This window comes from Conger conger, chromosome 13 (assembly GCF_963514075.1).
Source record: "Conger conger chromosome 13, fConCon1.1, whole genome shotgun sequence".
NCBI lineage: Eukaryota > Metazoa > Chordata > Actinopteri > Anguilliformes > Congridae > Conger > Conger conger.
The window spans coordinates 1220315-1242880 of record NC_083772.1 but is presented as its reverse complement, the minus strand read 5'-3'; the positions used below and the strand labels follow the sequence as shown (position 1 = coordinate 1242880).

General features: G+C 50.8%; 1 protein-coding gene across 1 annotated transcript in view; it reads left to right on the top strand.

Annotated features, from left to right (window-relative positions):
- Positions 1-22566, top strand: part of ift80 (intraflagellar transport 80 homolog (Chlamydomonas)) — a 67989-nt gene that overhangs the window by 28108 nt on the left and 17315 nt on the right. The window contains 7 exon segments of the mRNA XM_061216847.1: positions 9857-9920; positions 9923-10035; positions 15633-15751; positions 15829-15903; positions 16516-16679; positions 17512-17576; positions 20252-20387. Of these exon segments, the coding sequence (XP_061072831.1) occupies positions 9857-9920; positions 9923-10035; positions 15633-15751; positions 15829-15903; positions 16516-16679; positions 17512-17576; positions 20252-20387 (736 nt within the window).

Here is a 22566-nt window from a genome sequence, read left to right as displayed (position 1 = left end):
GTTTTTTTGCAGTGTGTTGGGTAGTCTTGGCTGCACAGAACAGAACTCAGACCGGCTTCTGCCCAGAACATGCCCTACACAAAAAACAACATCTCATATTGAGACTTAAAATCTTAAAGGGGGGGGGGGTTATTACATTCTGTCAGTAGCCATGGTTATCAGATTCTCAGTAATTTAATGTCCACTGCATCTTCATCTGCAGAAACCTCAGCGCATTTTCATCATCATCAATTGGCTATATATAGTGGGGTGATGTAAAAAGAAGGGGTTTGTGTGTGTGAGTGTGGGTGTGGGTGTGAGTGTGCGTATGTGTGTGTGTGTGTGTGTGTTTGTTTGTGCCTGTGTGCGTGTTCTGTGAGTTCCCAACTATTCCCTTTCCATATTCCCAGCTTTTCCTTGTACACATTCCCAGCCTTTCCCTTTCTGCATTCCCAGGTGTTTCCTTTCCATATTCCCAGATTTTCCCTTTCATATTCCCTGCTTTTTCCATTCTATTTCTTCATCTTTTCCCTGTCCATATTCCCAACATTCCCCCTCTATATTCCCAGTATGTCCGTTCCATATTCCCAACTTTCCCTGTCCATATTCCCAGATTTTCCTTTCTATATTCACAGCTTTTCTATTTCAATATTCCCTACTTTTCCTTTTCTGTATTCCTAACTTTTCCCTTTCTGCATTCCCACCTTTTCCATGTCCATATTCCCAGCTGTTTCCTTTCCATAATCACAGCTTTTCTTTTCTATGTTCCCGACCTTTCCCTTTTCCGTGATCTCTGTTCAGAATATGGAGGAAGTGCAGGAAGCTGCCTGTGAGGGCTACAGCAGGATAGCCTTGCTGTGTGTCTGCGTTCGGCTGTGTGAGGGCTACAGTGGGTTAGCCTTGCTGTGTGTCTGCGTTCGGCTGTGTGAGGGCTATAGCAGGTTAGCCTTGCTGTGTGTCTGCGTTCGGCTGTGTGAGGGCTACAGTGGGTTAGCCTTGCTGTGTGTCTGCGTTCGGCTGTGTGAGGGCTATAGCAGGTTAGCCTTGCTGTGTGTCTGCGTTCGGCTGTGTGAGGGCTATAGCAGGTTAGCCTTGCTGTGTGTCTGCGTTCGGCTGTGTGAGGGCTACAGTGGGTTAGCCTTGCTGTGTGTCTGCGTTCGGCTGTGTGAGGGCTATAGCGGGTTAGCCTTGCTGTGTGTCTGCGTTCGGCTGTGTGAGGGCTACAGTGGGTTAGCCTTGCTGTGTGTCTGCGTTCGGCTGTGTGAGGGCTATAGCGGGTTAGCCTTGCTGTGTGTCTGCGTTCGGCTGTGTGAGGGCTACAGTGGGTTAGCCTTGCTGTGTGTCTGCGTTCGGCTGTGTGAGGGCTATAGCGGGTTAGCCTTGCTGTGTGTCTGCGTTCGGCTGTGTGAGGGCTACAGTGGGTTAGCCTTGCTGTGTGTCTGCGTTCGGCTGTGTGAGGGCTACAGTGGGTTAGCCTTGCTGTGTGTCTGCGTTCGGCTGTGTGAGGGCTATAGCAGGTTAGCCTTGCTGTGTCTGCGTTCGGGCTGTGTGAGGGCTATAGCAGGTTAGCCTTGCTGTGTGTCTGCGTTCGGCTGTGTGAGGGCTACAGCGGGATAGCCTTGCTGTGTCTCTGCGTTCGGCTGTGTGAGGGCTATAGCAGGTTAGCCTTGCTGTGTGTCTGCGTTCGGCTGTGTGAGGGCTATAGCAGGTTAGCCTTGCTGTGTGTCTGCGTTCGGCTGTGTGAGGGCTACAGTGGGTTAGCCTTGCTGTGTGTCTGCGTTCGGCTGTGTGAGGGCTATAGCGGGTTAGCCTTGCTGTGTGTCTGCGTTCGGCTGTGTGAGGGCTACAGTGGGTTAGCCTTGCTGTGTGTCTGCGTTCGGCTGTGTGAGGGCTATAGCGGGTTAGCCTTGCTGTGTGTCTGCGTTCGGCTGTGTGAGGGCTACAGTGGGTTAGCCTTGCTGTGTGTCTGCGTTCGGCTGTGTGAGGGCTATAGCGGGTTAGCCTTGCTGTGTGTCTGCGTTCGGCTGTGTGAGGGCTACAGTGGGTTAGCCTTGCTGTGTGTCTGCGTTCGGCTGTGTGAGGGCTACAGTGGGTTAGCCTTGCTGTGTGTCTGCGTTCGGCTGTGTGAGGGCTATAGCAGGTTAGCCTTGCTGTGTCTGCGTTCGGGCTGTGTGAGGGCTATAGCAGGTTAGCCTTGCTGTGTGTCTGCGTTCGGCTGTGTGAGGGCTACAGCGGGATAGCCTTGCTGTGTCTCTGCGTTCGGCTGTGTGAGGGCTATAGCAGGTTAGCCTTGCTGTGTGTCTGCGTTCGGCTGTGTGAGGGCTATAGCGGGTTAGCCTTGCTGTGTGTCTGCGTTCGGCTGTGTGAGGGCTACAGTGGGTTAGCCTTGCTGTGTGTCTGCGTTCGGCTGTGTGAGGGCTATAGCGGGTTAGCCTTGCTGTGTGTCTGCGTTCGGCTGTGTGAGGGCTACAGTGGGTTAGCCTTGCTGTGTGTCTGCGTTCGGCTGTGTGAGGGCTACAGTGGGTTAGCCTTGCTGTGTGTCTGCGTTCGGCTGTGTGAGGGCATGGTGGGAGGAAAACGCTGACTGCTTACCACAGGTTGCTCAAACCCCCTTTACACAGGGCTAACCCCCCCCCCCCCCCCCCCCCCTCTGGTTTTAGATCCTAGCAGGATCAGGAGGGGTTGGGGGGCTCAGGTCAGGATGCTCCCAGATGTGTGGCGCTAACCGCTAACAGCAGCACCGCCTCCTCTCATTCGCCAGGAGACCGGGGCCCCGCCTCCCACACACACTGCTCCCGTCCTTTCTCCGTAGTGCTCCCAGCAGCGTGCGCCTCTGACCAGCTCAGCGAGTGCTGCTGAATCGACGCCCGCATGACGGCTGTGCTGAGACCAGCTGTAATGGGGGAGCGTGGCCAGTGAGTGTAAATCACCGCGCTCTGGACCGCAGATTTGCACCATACTTCTCTCTCGCTGTGCGCCTGGGCCTCACTTCAGCCAAGCTCATCAGTGAACGGAGACGGAGCGCTGTTACGCAGAAGTGATTTCAATTACCTGCTCTCTCTCTGTACTGCTCTCTCTCTCTGTACTGTTCTCTCTCTGTACTGCTCTCTCTCTGCACTGTTCTCTCTCTGTACTGCTCTCTCTCTCTACTGCTCTCTCTGTACTGCTCTCTCTTACTGCTCTCTCTCTGTCTCTGTCTCTCCCTGCTGCTTGCTCAATGAAGAGTACATTCATCTTTAAAAGATGGAGTGACACCTTTGAGTGTGAGGCTGAGAATGCACCTTTCGAGTTGTTGGCTGTGTTGGGTTGAGAATATACCCTTGGAGTAGTGTGTCTGTTCGGCTGGCTGCCCCAGTGGCAGATTGAACACTTTTTAGCTGTGCCTCTCAGTGCCGGGAGTTGAGCTGAACAGGTTTTAGTTATTGCATCATTTTGATTATTTTCATGCTGGTTATTATTATTGCCTTTGGCTGTAATACTTCTGAGTTTGAGTGTGTGGGGGATGGAGATGAAGTGTCATACAGGTCTCTCCTGGGGGATGGGGATGAAGTGTTATACAGGTCTCTCCTGGGGGATGGGGATGAGGTGTCATACAGGTCTCTCCTGGGGGATGGGGATGAGGTGTCATACAGGTCTCTCCTGGGGGATGGAGATGAGGTGTCATACAGGTCTCTCCTGGGGGATGGGGATGAGGTGTCATACAGGTCTCTCCTGGGGGATGGAGATGAAGGGTCATACAGGTCTCTCCTGGGGGATGGAGATGAAGGGTCATACAGGTCTCTCCTGGGGGATGGAGATGAAGGGTCATACAGGTCTCTCCTGGGGGATGGAGATGAAGTGTCATACAGGTCTCTCCTGGGGGATGAGGTGTCATACAGGTTTCTCCTGGGGGATGGAGATGAAGTGTCATACAGGTCTCTCCTGGGGGATGGGGATGAGGTGTCATACAGGTCTCTCCTGGGGGATGGAGATGAAGGGTCATACAGGTCTCTCCTGGGGGATGGAGATGAAGGGTCATACAGGTCTCTCCTGGGGGATGGAGATGAAGGGTCATACAGGTCTCTCCTGGGGGATGGAGATGAAGTGTCATACAGGTCTCTCCTGGGGGATGGAGATGAAGTGTCATACAGGTCTCTCCTGGGGGATGGAGATGAGGTGTCATACAGGTCTCTCCTGGGGGATGGAGATGAGGTGTCATACAGGTCTCTCCTGGGGGATGGAGATGAGGTGTCATACAGGTCTCTCCTGGGGGATGGAGATGAAGTGTCATACAGGTCTCTCCTGGGGGATGGGGATGAGGTGTCATACAGGTCTCTCCTGGGGGATGGAGATGAGGTGTCATACAGGTCTCTCCTGGGGGATGGAGATGAGGTGTCATACAGGTCTCTCCTGGGGGATGGAGATGAGGTGTCATACAGGTCTCTCCTGGGGGATGGAGATGAGGTGTCATACAGGTCTCTCCTGGGGGATGGGGATGAAGTGTCATACAGGTCTCTCCTGGGGGATGGAGATGAGGTGTCATACAGGTCTCTCCTGGGGGATGGGGATGAAGTGTCATACAGGTCTCTCCTGGGGGATGAGGTGTCATACAGGTCTCTCCTGGGGATGGGGATGAGGTGTCATACAGGTCTCTCCTGGGGGATGGGGATGAGGTGTCATACAGGTCTCTCCTGGGGGATGGAGATGAGGTGTCATACAGGTTTCTCCTGCAGGGGCCCAGAACCACTCGTGTGGCCGACACACACTCTCATACAGCGCGTGGGAACAGAGGAGAAAACACTCACACAGCCTGCAGCTCAAGCTAGGTTTCTAAACCGCTGGTAGCCGGTTGACCAGTTAGACCAGCTCTATACTAAATATGGTTTGACCAGCTGAAGCTAAGTTTTGAAACAGCTGGTAGCTGGTATTTCAAGCTGGTCATAGTTACACCGGGACACACAGCTGACATTATCAGTTCTGTCGGTTTAAGTTTAGCTTGTCTCTTTGGAGAAAAGAGATCTTGTCAAAGATGGCCCGTGGTCTTTGTGGTTGTAAATAGCGTGTCTGTTGTGTGTCGGGTAACGGTCACGTGCATGGAGTGTGGAATAATTGTGTTAAGTCGGCAGATAATTGTGGATGTTGAAAGGTTGCTTGGAATGTCCTGACAGTGTGTTTATATGCATGTTGTGTGTGTGTGTGTGTGTGTGTGTGTGTGTGTGTGTGTGTTTGCACACATGCATTTGTGTACGGATCTGTGTATGCTTGTGATGCGCTTATTAGCGAGTGTGGCATGTCTGCATGCATGTAAACTTGTATATAGCGTGTGGAGACTTGTGCGTAGTGTGTAACGCATAAATGCACGTGGAGCGTGTGTTAGTGTGTGCGTAGCACATGTGAACGTGTACATAGCATGAGTAAGCATGTGTGTAGCAGGTGTAAGCATGTGCATAGCATATATAAACGTGTATTTAAACAGTCTGAGAGCAGGGCACCGTGCATACACACACAGATGCACAGATACACACACAAACGCACGCACACACATGCACAGATACACATGCACACACACGTGCGCGCACACACACAGATACACATGCGCACACACACACATGCACACTGATACCATGCACACACACGCACACAGGCACACACACACGCACACACACAGGCACACACACACACACACACACACACTCTCACTCTCCTCCTGCTGCTCTGCACACACGTTTGCCATTAAGAATGGCAGGTGTTCTGAGCCAGCTACCCCCTTCAGCATGTGTGTGTGTGTGTGTGTGTGTGTGTGTGCGCGTGTGTGTGCGCCGTGTGCGAGTGCGTGTGTGTTTGCGAGTGTGTGAGTGAGTGAGTGTATGTGTGTGTGTGTGTGTGTGTGTGAGTGTGTGAGAATACAGCCTGTGGAATCCCTGGAGTTTTAACTTAAAGATCCAGACAGTAAAAATGAAAGCCAAGTATATGGCTGGTTTATGGAAAAACTACAAAATGATGATATACGTTACCCTCCATAATGTTTGGGACGAAAAAATGTTTTCTTGATTTGGCTCAGTACTCAGTACAATTTTATATTTCTAAAGCAAACAGTTCACATATGGTTACAGTGCACAGCTTTGTGTGTTTCTGGGAGTGGCCTTGGGAACTGTGCGGTGAGAAATGAGGAAGCTTCGTCACTGCCCATGTACGTACTACTGCTTGCTATAGAATCTGGATTTTTGAATCTGTTTTTTAATAAATGAAAAGTACTGTGGTCTTCTCTGTGCATGGACTTGTTGACTTTGGCTTGGCGTTAAATCTCACATACGGTTTAGCATATGATGACTCATTGTGTCTGGTAGTGAACGATAAACCACTCCTCAGATTGAAACGAATGTAATGATGATTGATTGCCATAACTAAAAGGTTTGGTGCAAACATTTATAAATGTAATTAGTGCTTTGTGGGTCAGCGCTTCACTGTCTTGCTAATTGAGACAAAATTCCCACCACTGTTGTGCACTGGCATCAGGAGGGAGGAGGAGGTCGAAGACTGTTTGCGAGGGTTAGAGTCGGCTGTGCTAATCTTAGAGTGAAAGAAGGAAGATTTAGCGAGATAGACGGAGGAATAGAAAGAGGACAGGAGGGCAGGGAGATGAGAAAGAGGACAGGAGGGTCGTGGCAGCATCGTCGGGAGACAGTCGAGAGAAAGACTCCGCGGATGGTAGGGAGGAGAGGATTGTAGACGAGAGGGTGGAGGTAGACAGGTGGCGTAGGTTCCGTCGACAGGTGACAGTGGATGGTGGGAGAGATGGATGGGTGTTCGAGGAGAGTGGAAGAGAAAAAGAGATGAAGGAGTGGTCAGATATATGGAGTGGTGTTAGAGAGAGGTTGGTTGTCATGCAGCCCCTTGTGAAGGTGTGTGAGACACTACTGTACCATCTCAGTGCTGGGACACACACGCACACACATACACACTCACTCTCACACTCATACATACACACACACTTTCACACACTCTCACGCACACACCCACACACACACACACACACACACACACACATACACACTCACACACACACTCACACACACACACACACACACACACACCCACACACACACACACACACACACATACACACTCACACACACTCTCACACACACACACACACACACTCACACACACACTCTCACACTCATACGTACACATGCACTTACACACACTAACACACACATTCACACTCACTCTCACACTCATACCTACACACACACACACTCACGCACACACTCTCTCACACACACACACGCACACGCACACACTCTCACACTCATGCATACACATGCACTTACACACACTAACACACACATTCACACTCACTCTCACACTCTCTCACACACACACACACACACACACACACACTCACGCACACACACTCACGCACACACTCTCACACACACACGCACACGCACACACTCTCACACTCATGCATACACATGCACTTACACACACTAACACACACATTCACACTCACTCTCACACTCATACCTACACACACACACACTCACACACACACTCACGCACACACTCTCACACCCACACACACACACACGCACACACTCTCACACTCATGCATACACATGCACTTACACACACTAACACACACATTCACACTCACTCTCACACTCTCTCACACACACGCACACACACACACACACACACACTCACGCACACACTCTCACACACACACCCACACGCACACACTCTCACACAGAGCTGCGTAAGGAGAGAACTGGCTCAATGTGCTAAAAGCATTAGGTAAGCACAAATCCAAAAGGGCTCCTCAGCCCAGTATCGTGTGTCACAGCCTGGTACACACATGGAGCTCCTCCCCTGGGAGCTCTAAAACACACTGGGGTTAAATGTTTTCAGAAGAATAGATGGAGTATTATTATTTTAAATGCCTACCTTTTTAAGGCAGTGGATCCTGTCCAAGTACAGCGATGTAATGTTTTGAGAAAGGTAGGTATATAAAAGTGCACTTCAAAGGCTTCTGCTGTTTATTTTGCAGCGAGTGAAAGAAGTCATTTCTGACCACAAGAGGTGAAACATTTTTATTTCATTTTTTTTTACCTCTCGTGGCCTCCGCGCAAGTGACTTCTTGTTACAATCATATCAAATGTGAGTTCTGTTCAGTGATTGGTTGAACGTGTGTGTTGTTATTTTAGAAGCTGTTCCTATTTTCATCTTTTCCACCGCCGTGCAAAGTCAGAGACGTTTCATTTTGAAAACATGAAATCATCAAAGGCTTGAGTCTAACCCGTCAGCTCTCACCCTCCACCTCAAACCTGCTGAGAGAGGAAACCGAGCCTCACCTGACGCAACCTGCAGCCCCTGGACACCTGCAGCCGTGAAACCGCTGATTCTGCGGGGTCAAAGGTCGCTGGGGATGTGACCGGTGTTTACGGCCTGACCATGAATAGAGGAACGAGGGAGAGGTAGGGAGAGAGAGAGGGAGAGAGAGAGGGAGAGGAGGGAGAGGAGAGGGGAAAGAGAGGGAAGGGGGCAGAGAGAGGGAGGGGGGAGGGAGAGAGGGGATGGGGAGGGGGAGGGAGAGAGGGGGAGGGGGAGAGAGGGGGGGGAGGGAGAGAGGGGGGGGAGGGAGAGAGGGGGGGAGGGTGAGGAGGGAGGAGGGGGGGAGAGAGGGAGGGAGAGAGGAGGGAGGGAGGAGGGAGGGAGAGAGGAGGGAGGGGGGGGAGGGAGAGAGGGGGGGGGGGAGGGTGAGAGGGAGGGAGGGGGGAGAGAGGGAGGGAGGGGGGAGAGAGGGAGGGAGAGAGGAGGGAGGGGGGGGGAGGGAGAGAGGGGGGGGGAGAGGGAGGGAGGGGAGGGAGAGAGAGGAGGGAGGGGGGGAGAGGGAGGGGAGGGAGAGAGAGGAGGGAGGGGGGGAGAGGGAGGGGAGGGGGAGGGAGAGAGAGAGAGAGGGAGGAAGGGAGGGAGAGGGAGGAAGGGAGGTAGAGAGAGAGGGGAGGGAGGGAGGGGGAGAGCGAGAGAGGGAGGGAGAGAGAGCTGTGGGGGAAAGTACAGCTAAATTCAGTCCTCATTTACCCCCCCCCCCCCCCCCTTGAAAACTTTGGCTGGGGTCAGAGACGAGTATTGAGCCCCAGAAGTCCCTGTTCCAGAGCCCAGCAGGGTGTGAGGCCTGACCCCAGACCAGCTCTGCAGAAGGGCTTCCAGAGAGAGAGTGTTTTTATAGCGCTTCCCCCGCTGCCGGGCTCTGTTATAAACGGCTGTTTTGGGATTTGGAATTACAGCATTCTCTCCTGCACTGCTGCCTGGAACCTACCCAGAGCCTAGCCAAACCCAGTGCCCGGCCAAACCCAGAACCCGGCCAAACCAGAACCCGGCCAAACAGGCAAACCCTGGACCAGCTGGGCAACTGCCGCTCTACCCCTGAAACAGGCCAAATGGTCAACTGCCGTTTGACTGTCCCGTTTTGGTCATACCCCACCCCCTCATGCACATACGTAACAGAGCTGTAAACCTGAGCGCATATAGATGAATATAACTTGGAACACCAATATGAAGTTGGCACAGCTGCATCCTGTGTTTACCCCTTCGCTAATGCCATTTCCTGTTCATAATGATTATAATAAATTGTTATTTAGCTGACACTTTTGCCCAAAGCGACTTACAGTTGATTAGACTAAGCGGGGGCCAGTCCCCCCCCCTGGAGCAATGTGGGATTGAGGGCCTTGCCCAAGGGCCCGACAGCTGTTGAGATTTTATCGTGGCTACACCGGGGCTTGAACCACCAAACTTCCTGGTCCCAGTCATGAACCTTAGCCACGAAGCTACAGGCCAGCGGTGATACAGTAGTGCCGTTATTACGCCTCTCTGACCCCGCTCTCCCCCGCAGTGGTCGTACGCTCTGGAGAAGCCCGCCACGGGCAGCGTGTTCAGCGTGGCCTGGTCGGCCGACGGGACCAGCTGGCCGGGGCCTGTGGGAACGGACACGTCATCTTCGCCCATGTGGTCGAGCAGCGCTGGGAGTGGAAGAACTTTGAGATCACGCTGACCAAGAGGAGGACCATGCAGGTAAAGCACACACACACACACACACACACACACACACACACACACACACACACACGCTGACCAAGAGGAGGACCATGCAGGTAAAGCACACACACACACACACACACACACACACACACACTGACCAGGAGGAGGACCATGCAGGTAAAGCACACACACACACACACACACACGCTGACCAAGAGGAGGACCATGCAGGTAAAGCACACACACACACACACACACACACGCTGACCAAGAGGAGGACCATGCAGGTAAAGCACACACACACACACACACACACACACACACACACACACACACACACACACTGACCAAGAGGAGGACCATGCAGGTAAAGCACACACACACACACACACACACACACACACTGACCAAGAGGAGGACCATGCAGGTAAAGCACACACACACACACACACACACACGCTGACCAAGAGGAGGACCATGCAGGTAAAGCACACACACACACACACACACACACACTGACCAAGAGGAGGACCATGCAGGTAAGCACACACACACACACACACACACACACACAGACACACACACACTGACCAGGAGGAGGACCATGCAGGTAAAGCACACACACACACACACCACACACAACACACACACACACTGACCAGGAGGAGGACCATGCAGGTAAAGCACACACACACACACACACACACACTGGCCAAGAGGAGGACCATGCAGGTAAAGCACACACACGCACACACACACACACACACACTGACCAGGAGGAGGACCATGCAGGTAAAGCACACACACACACACACACACACCATGCAGGTCCACACAACACACACACACACACCATGCTGGTCCCCACAATACACACACGCACACACACCATGCAGGTCCACACAACACGCACACACACCAATGCAGGTCCCCACAATACAGACACACACACACACACACACACACACCATGCAGGTCCCCACAAACTCCCATAACTGTAATGTTAATGTAACCGCAACGACCCGGAGAGACTGGGTCCAGATGAGCCAATGCTAACACAGTGAGGTGAACTGGCGCCCAGCGCAGGCTACGCTAACACTGCTAATTGAATGCATTTTCTGCTTGATGCTAATTAGCATTTGCCGCACTCACCCTCTGACCCCATTAACTGAGCTAGCGTCGCATTAGCACTTGCCTGCAGGCTAGCCCTCTCACAGGCCGCGGTAGAAATAGCAGATGGTGGTTAGCGGCTGCAGCCGGTCGCTATTGACCAGGAAGTAAAGCAGATTAAAGTTTGAGCTGTTCTGGGTGCCATGGCTAGCACAGTGTGGGCTGAACCAGGAAGCGTTTTCACAGTTGGGCGACCAGGTGATGCTGTAAGCACTGTGGGCGTGGCAATGATGTTTTACTCACATGGAACAGCCCTGTGACATAGAACAGAGAGAACAGAGAGGGCTTATTCACCCGAACCTGCATCTCTTCCCCCTCTCACCTGCATCTCTTCCCCCTCTCACCTGCATCTCTTCCCCCTCTCACCTGCATCTCTTCCCCCTCTCACCTGCATCTCTTCCCTCTCACCTGCATCTCTTCCCCCTCTCACCTGCATCTCTTCCCCCTCTCACCTGCATCTCTTCCCCCTCTCACCTGCATCTCTTCCCCCTCTCACCTGCATCTCTTCCCCCTCACACCTGCATCTCTTCCCCCTCTCACCTGCACCTCTTCCCCCTCACACCTGCATCTCTTCCCCCTCTCACCTGCATCTCTTCCCCCTCTCACCTGCATCTCTTCCCCCTCTCACCTGCACCTCTTCCCCCTCACACCTGCATCTCTTTCCCCTCTCACCTGCATCTCTTCCCCCTCTCACCTGCATCTCTTCCCCCTCTCACCTGCACCTCTTCCCCCTCTCACCTGCATCTCTTCCCCCTCTCACCTGCATCTCTTCCCCCTCTCACCTGCACCTCTTCCCCCTCTCACCTGCATCTCTTCCCCCTCTCACCTGCATCTCTTCCCCCTCTCACCTGCACCTCTTCCCCCTCTCACCTGCATCTCTTCCCCCTCTCACCTGCATCTCTTCCCCCTCTCACCTGCATCTCTTCCCCCTCTCACCTGCACCTCTTCCCCCTCTCACCTGCACCTCTTCCCCCTCTCACCTGCATCTCTTCCCCCTCTCACCTGCATCTCTTCCCCCTCTCACCTGCACCTCTTCCCCCTCTCACCTGCATCTCTTCCCCCTCTCACCTGCATCTCTTCCCCCTCTCACCTGCATCTCTTCCCCCTCTCACCTGCACCTCTTCCCCCTCACACCTGCATCTCTTCCCCCTCTCACCTGCATCTCTTCCCCCTCTCACCTGCATCTCTTCCCCCTCTCACCTGCACCTCTTCCCCCTCACACCTGCATCTCTTCCCCCTCTCACCTGCATCTCTTCCCCCTCTCACCTGCATCTCTTCCCCCTCTCACCTGCACCTCTTCCCCCTCTCACCTGCATCTCTTCCCCCTCTCACCTGCATCTCTTCCCCCTCTCACCTGCACCTCTTCCCCCTCTCACCTGCATCTCTTCCCCCTCTCACCTGCATCTCTTCCCCCTCTCACCTGCACCTCTTCCCCCTCTCACCTGCATCTCTTCCCCCTCTCACCTGCATCTCTTCCCCCTCTCACCTGCATCTCTTCCCCCTCTCACCTGCACCTCTTCCCCCTCTCACCTGCACCTCTTCCCCCTCTCACCTGCACCTCTTCCCCCTCTCACCTGCATCTCTTCCCCCTCTCACCTGCATCTCTTCCCCCTCTCACCTGCACCTCTTCCCCCTCTCACCTGCATCTCTTCCCCCTCTCACCTGCATCTCTTCCCCCTCTCACCTGCATCTCTTCCCCCTCTCACCTGCATCTCTTCCCCCTCTCACCTGCATCTCTTCCCCCTCTCACCTGCATCTCTTCCCCCTCTCACCTGCATCTCTTCCCCCTCTCACCTGCACCTCTTCCCCCTCTCACCTGCATCTCTTCCCCCTCACACCTGCATCTCTTCCCCCTCACACCTGCATCTCTTCCCCCTCACACCTGCATCTCTTCCCCCTCTCACCTGCATCTCTTCCCCCTCTCACCTGCACCTCTTCCCCCTCACACCTGCACCTCTTCCCCCTCACACCTGCACCTCTTCCCCCTCTCACCTGCATCTCTTCCCCCTCACACCTGCACCTCTTCCCCTCTCGCCTGCACCTCTTCCCCCTCTCGCCTGCATCTCTTCCCCCTCTCACCTGCATCTCTTCCCCCTCTCACCTGCACCTCTTCCCCCTCACACCTGCACCTCTTCCCCCTCACACCTGCACCTCTTCCCCCTCACACCTGCTCCTCTTCCCCCTCTCACCTGCATCTCTTCCCCCTCTCACCTGCATCTCTTCCCCCTCTCACCTGCATCTCTTCCCCCTCTCACCTGCATCTCTTCCCCTCTCACCTGCATCTCTTCCCCCTCTCACCTGCACCTCTTCCCCCTCTCACCTGCACCTCTTCCCCCTCTCACCTGCACCTCTTCCCCCTCTCACCTGCATCTCTTCCCCCTCTCCCCTGCCCTTAAAGGGGCCTGAGCCTCGATTAGGGGTGGGGTTTACTCAGGGAGGCCCCTGAACAGGTTTATTTAAAATGCTGAAGTGACGGGACACACTTCATCTGACTGAATGTGTTTTTTTGCGAAACGAGTTACCGTGTTCTGTTTTCCTGAATTTTCTGCCTGTGTGTTTGTTTTTGTGTTGGGGGTTTGAGTGTGTGTGTGTGTGTGTGTGTGTGTGTGTGTGTATGTTTGTGAGTGTATGCATTTGTGTGTATCTGTGCATGCTGCTGTGTGTGTGTGTGTGTGTGTGTGTGTGTGTGTGTGTGTGTGAGTGTGTGTGTGTGTGTGTGTGTGTGTGTATGTTTGTGAGTGTATGCATTTGTGTGTATCTGTGCATGCTGCTGTGTGTGTGTGTGAGTGTGTGTGTGTGTGTGTGTGTGTGTATGTTTGTGAGTGTATGCATTTGTGTGTATCTGTGCATGCTGCTGTGTGTGTGTGTGTGTGTGTGTGTGTGTGTGTGTGTGCGCGCTTGCGCATGTGGGTGTATCTGTCTGTGACAGTTTAAAGGCGTTTCTGATTTGTAGACGTTTTAGTGTAAAATAGATAAGGAGCTTTATCTGCACTAACACCCTGATCATGAACAGATTGGGGCAGAGGGAAGTGTGGCAGTCTCTGACGCAGAGGCCTGTTCAAAGAAGAGAAGTGTGGAGTGAACCTGCCCCTGTCCCTGTAACACTGCCCCTGTAACACTGCCCCTGCCCCTGCCCCTGTCTCTGTAACACTGCCCCTGTAACACTGCCCCTGCCCCTGTCTCTGTAACACTGCCCCTGTAACACTGCCCCTGCCCCTGTCCCTGTAACACTGCCCCTGTAACACTGCCCCTGCCCCTGCCCCTGTCTCTGTAACACTGCCCCTGTAACACTGCCCCTGCCCCTGTCCCTGTAACACTGTCCCTGTAACACTGCCCCTGCCCCTGTCTCTGTAACACTGCCCCTGTAACACTGCCCCTGTAACACTGCCCCTGCCCCTGCCCCTGTCCCTGTAACACTGCCCCTGTAACACTGCCCCTGCCCCTGTCCCTGTAACACTGCCCCTGTAACACTGCCCCTGCCCCTGCCCCTGTAACACTGCCCCTGCCCCTGTAACACTGCCCCTGTCCCTGTAACACTGCCCCTGCCCCTGTCCCTGTAACACTGTCCCTGTAACACTGCCCCTGCCCCTGTCCCTGTAACACTGCCCCTGTAACACTGCCCCTGCCCCTGTCCCTGTAACACTGCCCCTGTAACACTGCCCCTGCCCCTGTCCCTGTAACACTGCCCCTGTAACACTGCCCCTGCCCCTGCCCCTGTAACACTGCCCCTGCCCCTGTAACACTGCCCCTGTCCCTGTAACACTGCCCCTGTAACACTGCCCCTGCCCCTGCCCCTGTCCCTGTAACACTGTCCCTGTAACACTGCCCCTGCCCCTGTCCCTGTAACACTGCCCCTGTAACACTGCCCCTGTAACACTGCCCCTGCCCCTGCCCCTGTAACACTGTCTCTGTAACACTGCCCGTGGGCTGGCAGTCTGGCACTGCGAGAGAACCCACACGGTTGAGGTTCCAGGCTGGCGCCCTCCCCCTCCCTGGGCCCGCCTGTGTGACCCCCTGCCCCCTGCCTCTGACCCCTGACCTCTGACCCCTGGGGGTGTCGGCTCACCCCAAACCCCCCCCCCCCCCCCCCTCGCCCTTTTTTTAGCCGTTGCTCATCTCGTTACGGTCAGAGAGCTGGACTTGCTGCTCTGTGGTCTCACTTCTTATTCTGCCGTTTTCTCGTTTCTGTTTGAGGGGATTAAATAAGGGAGATTAACCGTGTAACCGATGCTGGTCATATCTTATTCATGAAGGGAAAAAACTGGAGTAGCCTACTGACAAAAATGTTTTTGCATTAGTGTTTGTGTGTGTGTGTTTCCTGAGTCCTGTCTCTGTCTCTGTCTCTGTCTCTGTCTCTGTGTCCTGTCTCCTGTCTCTGTGTCCTGTCTCTGTCTCCTGTCTCTTGACTCTGTGCCCTGACTCTGTGCTCTGACTCTGTCTCCTGTCTCTGCGAATGCCAGGTGCGGAATGTGTTGAACGATGCCGTGGATGTGCTGGAGTTCCGGGATCGGGTCATTAAGGCATCCCTGTCACATGGTCACCTGGTGGTCACCACCTCCCTGCAGTGCTACGTGTACAGGTACCATCTCCGGCGTCTGTCGCTCTCCTTCTGTCTCTTTCTGTTTCTCACTTTCTCATCTCTCTGTGTTTGTTCAGCACACAGAACTGGAACACCCCGCTCATCTTCGACCTGAAGGAGGGGTCCGTGAGTCTGATCCTGCAAGCCGAGAGGTGAGAGGATCCGACGCCAAGCAAACACCCCAATCTACCCTTCCCTCTCTCTCTCCTTCTGTTTCTCCCTCTCTCCCTCTCTCTCTCTCTCTCTCCCTCTCTCTCTCTCTCTCTCTCTCTGTCTCCTGCCAAACAGACTTTGTGACTAAGCCTGTGGGAAAGCAGATATGTGTACTAAATCCTGATTGCAGTGTGGAAGAGTGACAGCAATTTGTCATTTATGTTATTATTATTTTTATTATTATTATTATTATTCTAACAGTTTTTGTTCATTAACTGAGAAATCCAGAAAAAAAAAAAGCAGTTTGGGTTTTCGAGCAGCCTTTTGTCCTTCTGATTAACGGTGTTTCGAATGTAAGTATGTTTTTACATTTGTTGTTTCTGGTGTGTGTATATATATATATATATATATATATATATTTATTTTTTTATTTTTTTATTTTTTTAACTGTGTTTACAGTAACATCGTTAATCTTGGCTGCTCGTAACTCTTGGCTGTCCCTGTTGTGGATTTAGTTTCCTCCATTAAACGTGTGATTTAAAGGCAGAGTAAGTGGTGAAGCGTTGGGACGAGTCCAGGTTCCCCTCCTCACGGGCGTGTCCGTGTGTCAGGCACTTCCTGCTGGTGGACGGCGGGGGCGTGTACGTGTTCTCGTACGAGGGCCGGCTCGTCTCCACCCCGAAGTTTCCCGGGATGCGCACGGACCTCCTGAACACGCAGACCGTGTCGCTTAGCAACGACACCATCGCCATCCGCGACAAGGCCGACGAGAAGGGTGGGTGGAGCCGCCGGCCCACAATGCAACAGTGCGGCGGCGGGGAGCAGGGGCTCCGCTCTGCGCTCTGAACCCCTTCTGTCCTTTCTCCAGTGTGGCCCAGTTCTGTTCCTATTGCGCTCACTGCCACAGCCTGAAGACTTAAAGGTACAATAGGTCATTTCGGATTTCTAATGGCCAAGAGAGGAATTGCAGCAACAGACACGCACAGACCGCAACACTGTTTGTCCCTCCCCCTTCTCTGTGAACGCACTGACATTGGCTGTGGCAATTAGAACCAATTCTCAACCGATGAGCTTGAATTATGGTATTGCTATACAATGTTTTGGTACAGAGTGGTGGCCCGTCAACTTGATATTTTGAAACCCGAATTTAAGGACTATAAACGCAGGCAGAGGGTGAGTCAACATGTCAGTGAGCCATTTTCAATGATAGGAAGGGATTTATAATGGTCTTGTAACAATGTTTTAACACAAAAATCTTACCTATTGTACCTTTAATAATATAAAGAATAAAGAATTTCTTATTTAGCTCTTTTATCCAAACCGACTTACAGTTGTTTATATTCTGCAGGAGATTAGACTTCAGGGCAGCCTGTAGACTAGTCGATAAGGTGCTTGACTGGGATTCAGAAGGTTGGTGGTTCAAGCCCCAGTGTAGCCTCAATAAGTTCAGTGCAGCTGTTGGGCCCTTGAGCATCGGCCCTTAACCCCACACTGCTCCACAGGGGATATTCCTTTGGATGAAAGCGTCAGTAAATAACTGTAAGGTGACTGTAATGTGACTGTAATGTGACAATCTTCTCCTGCTCACCGCCCCTCTCTTCCTCCAGTCATCTTCCTGTTTGAAGCTCTCACAGGAAAAGCCCTGGGAGACGGCAAGCCCTTAACCCACAAGGTAGGGCTTCACCTAGTACACCAAGCCCTTAACCCATAAGGTAGGGCTTCACCTAGTACACCAAACCCTTAACCCACAAGGTAGGGCTTCACCTAGTACACCATACCCTTAACCCACAAGACAGGGCTTCACCTAGTACACCAAACCCTTAACCCACAAGGTAGGGCTTCACCTAGTACACCATACCCTTAACCCACAAGGTAGGGCTTCACCTAGTACACCATACCCTTAACCCACAAGGTAGAGCTTCACCTAGTACACCAAGCCCTTAACCCACAAGATAGGGCTTCTCCTAGTACACCAAACCCTTAACCCACAAGGTAGGACTTCACCTAGTACACCATACCCTTAACCCACAAGGTAGGGCTTCACCTAGTATACCATATCCTTAACCCACAAGGTAGGGCTTCACCTAGTACACCAAACCCTTAACCCACAAGGTAGGGCTTCACCTAGTACACCATACCCTTAACCCACAAGGTAGGGCTTCATCTAGTACACCAAGCCCTTAACCCACAAGGTAGGGCTTCTCCTAGTACACCAAGCCCGTAACCCACAAGGTAGGGCTTCACCTAGTACACCATGCCCTTAACCCACAAGGTAGGGCTTCACCTAGTACACCATACCCTTAACCCACAATGTACGGCTTCACCTAGTACACCAAACCCTTAACCCACAAGGTAGGGCTTCACCTAGTGCACCAAACCCTTAACCCACAAGGTAGGGCTTCACCTAGTACACCATACCCTTAACCCACAAGGTAGGGCTTCACCTAGTACACCAAACCCTTAACCCACAAGGTAGGGCTTCAACTAGTACACCGAACCCTTAACCCACAAGGTAGGGCTTCACCTAGTACACCAAGCCCTTAACCCACAAGGTAGGGCTTCTCCTAGTACACCAAGCCCTTAACCCACAAGGTAGGGCTTCACCTAGTTCACCAAACCCTTAACCCACAAGGTAGGGCTTCACTTACCGAGGCAGGTATACCAAACCGTTCATTCAAGTTAAGTATAAGTATACCATACCCATATAAGCAGCTGAACCATAAAGCAGCCATACAGTAAACATTGGCTGACTGCCCCAGTCTCCCGTCTCACGTATGACCTCATCCTCCGTGTGAGAGAGTGACTCACAGCTGAAGCAGTGCGGCCCAGTGGCTGCACTTAAGGAGCACTAGTGGCTCATTAAAGTGTACATATGTACAGGGCATCTCAGGGCTTCCATGCTCTGCTGAGCGCTGTGCATCGCACACTGGAAGCTGCACTCGCATGCCTGACAGCGGCCCCTAGGGGTGGAGAGAGGGAGTTCAGCTGGAGACCCCCCCTGACCCCCCCAACCCCCAGAGCCAAGCTGTGCTGGTGTGACAGCGGAGAAAGTGAAGGAAAGGGTGTGTGTGTGTGTGTGTGTGTGGGAAGAGTCTCGTATGTGTGTGTGTTGTGTGTGACAGAGTCTTGTGTGTGTGTGTGTGTGTGTGTGTGTGAGGGAGTCGTGTGTGTGTGTGAGAGAGTCGTGTGTGTGAGTGAGAGTCGTGTGTGTGTCTGTGTGTGTGAGAGAGTCGTGTGTGTGTGTGTGTGTGTTGTGTGTGACAGAGTCTTATGTGTGTGTGTGTGTGTGTGTGTGTGAGGGAGTCGTGTGTGTGTGTGAGAGAGTCGTGTGTGTGAGTGAGAGTCGTGTGTGTGTCTGTGTGTGTGAGAGAGTCGTGTGTGTGTGTGTGTGTGTGTGTGTGTGTGTGTGTGTGTTGTGTGTGACAGAGTCTTATGTGTGTGTGTGTGTGTGTGTGAGGGAGTCGTGTGTGAGTGAGAGTCGTGTGTGTGTGTGTGTGTGTGAGTGTGTGTGTGAGAGTCATGTGTGTGTGTGTATGTGAGAGAGAGTCTGTGTGTGTGTGTATGTGTGTGAGTGAGAGTCGTGTGTGTATGTGTGTGAGAGAGTCGTGTGTATGTATGTGTGTGTGTGTGTGTGTGTGTGTGTGTGTGTGTGTGAGAGAGAGTCGTGTGTGTGAGTGTGTGTGAGAGAGCGCTCCAGGATCTGCAGTTACTGTTTGTCAGCATCTCTCTCTTTGCCAGCGCTGCTCAGTTCCAAGACAGGAAGAGCAGCGTGTGTGTGTGTGTGTGTGTGTGTGTGTGTGTGTGTGTGTGTGTGAGAGAGAGTCTGTGTGTGCGTGAGAGAGAGAGAGAGTCTGTGTGTGTGCAGGGATCCAGCTGGCTCTGGTTAGCTCACCTTGATGACATCACCCTGTTCCCTGTATTTACTGCTGAGCTGTCAGCTCTGAGGAACAGGAGCACACACACACACACGCGCACACACACACACACACACACACACACACACTCACTGTAACCTGGTGTGAACTGGGTTGGCGGGGTGATTACTGTCGTTACGAGTGTGCGACTGCCCCCCCGCCCAGGTCCCTGCTGGTCAGAGGTGTCAGCTGTGTGAGCTTGAAAGCCGTGTGTGTGTGTGTGTGTGTGTGTGTGTGTGTGAGCTTGAAAGCCATCTGTGTGTGTGTGTGTGTGTGTGTGTGTGTACGTGTACGTGTGTGTACGTGTGTGTGTACGTGTGCGTGTGCATGGGTCAGACTGGTATTGCGTCAGACTGGACCGGTTCAGATTCTGTCTTTGGTTTCAGATGGAGGTGTTTGGGTCAGACTGGACCGGTTCTGTGTGTGGTTTCAGATGGAGGTGGTGGAGATCGCCCTGGACCAGTGCGGTACTGTGAACGAGCGGAAGATCGCGCTCATTGACAGGAACCGCGACCTCTACCTGACCTCTGTTCGCCGGTTTGGCCGTGAGGAGAAGGCCAATAAGATCGGTGAGAGGGAGGAAGGGAGCCAATGACAGGAGAGTGAGGTTTGACGAGCCCTATACTGGTCCTAGACTAATTTCTCAGACTTATTACTCAGACTAATTTATCAGACTAATTTTAATTTCTCCGACTAATTTCTCAGATTTATTTCTCAGATTTATTTCTCAGACTTATTTCTCAGACTTATTTCTCAGACTAATTTCTCAGACTTAATTCTCAGACTAATTTCTCAGACTTAATTCTCAGACTAATTTCTCAGATTTATTTCTCTGATTTATTTCTCAGACTAATTTCTCAGACTTATTTCTCAGACTAATTTCTCAGACTAATTTCTCAGACTTAATTCTCAGACTTAATTCTCAGACTTAATTCTCAGACTTATTTCTCAGATATATTCTCAGACTTATTTCTGAGACTAATTTCTCAGACATAATTCTCAGACTTATTTCTCTGATTTATTTCTCTGATTTATTTCTCAGACTAATTTCTCAGTCTAATTTCTCAGACTTAATTCTCAGACTTAATTCTCAGACTAATTTCTCAGATTTATTTCTCAGATTTATTTCTCAGACTAATTTCTCAGACTTAATTCTCAGACTAATTTCTCAGACTAATTTCTCAGATTTTTTTCTCAGACTAATTTCTCAGACTTAATTCTCAGACTTATTTCTCAGACTAATTTCTCAGATTTATTTCTCAGACTAATTTCTCAGACTAATTTCTCAGACTTAATTCTCAGACTTATTTCTCAGATTTATTTCTCTGATTTATTTCTCAGACTAATTTCTCAGTCTAATTTCTCAGACTTAATTCTCAGACTTAATTCTCAGACTAATTTCTCAGATTTATTTCTCAGACTAATTTCTCAGTCTAATTTCTCAGACTTAATTCTCAGACTTATTTCTCAGACTAATTTCTCAGATTTATTTCTCAGACTAATTTCTCAGACTTAATTATCAGAATTATTTCTCAGACTTATTTCTCAGACTTATTTCTCAGACTTATTTCTCAGACTTAATTCTCAGACTTATTTCTCAGACTTAATTCTCAGACTAATTTCTCAGACTTAATTCTCCAACTAATTTCTCAGTCTAATTTCTCAGACTTAATTCTCAGACTAATTTCTCAGACTAATTTCTCAGACTTATTTTTCAGACTAATTTCTCAGACTAATTTCTCAGACTAATTTCTCAGACTTATTTCTCAGACTTATTTCTCAGATTTATTTCTCAGACTTATTTCTCAGACTAATTTCTCAGACTTAATTCTCAGACTTAATTCTCAGATTTTTTTCTCAGACTAATTTCTCAGACTAATTTCTCAGATTTTTTTCTCAGACTAATTTCTCAGACTTAATTCTCAGACTAATTTCTCAGGCTAATTTCTCAGATTTTTTTCTCAGACTAATTTCTCAGACTTAATTCTCAGACTTATTTCTCAGACTAATTTCTCAGATTTTTTTCTCAGACTAATTTCTCAGACTTAATTCTCAGACTTATTTCTCAGACTTATTTCTCAGACTAATTTCTCAGACTAATTTCTCAGACTTAATTCTCAGACTAATTTCTCAGACTAATTTCTCAGATTTTTTTCTCACTAATTTCTCAGACTTATTTCTCAGACTAATTTCTCAGATTTTTTTCTCAGACTAATTTCTCAGACTTATTTCTCAGACTTATTTCTCAGACTAATTTCTCAGATTTATTTCTCAGACTTAATTCTCAGACTAATTTCTCAGACTAATTTCTCAGATTTTTTTCTCAGACTAATTTCTCAGACTTAATTCTCAGACTTATTTCTCAGACTAATTTCTCAGACTAATTTCTCAGATTTATTTCTCAGACTTATTTCTCAGACTAATTTCTCAGACTTAATTCTCAGACTTAAGTCTCAGACTAATTTCTCAGACTTAATTCTCAGACTTATTTCTCAGACTAATTTCTCTGATTTATTTCTCAGACTAATTTCTCAGACTTAATTATCAGAATTATTTCTCAGACTTATTTCTCAGACTTATTTCTCAGACTTAATTCTCAGACTTATTTCTCAGACTTAATTCTCAGACTAATTTCTCAGACTTAATTCTCCAACTAATTTCTCAGTCTAATTTCTCAGACTTAATTCTCAGACTAATTTCTCAGACTAATTTCTCAGACTTATTTTTCAGACTAATTTCTCAGACTAA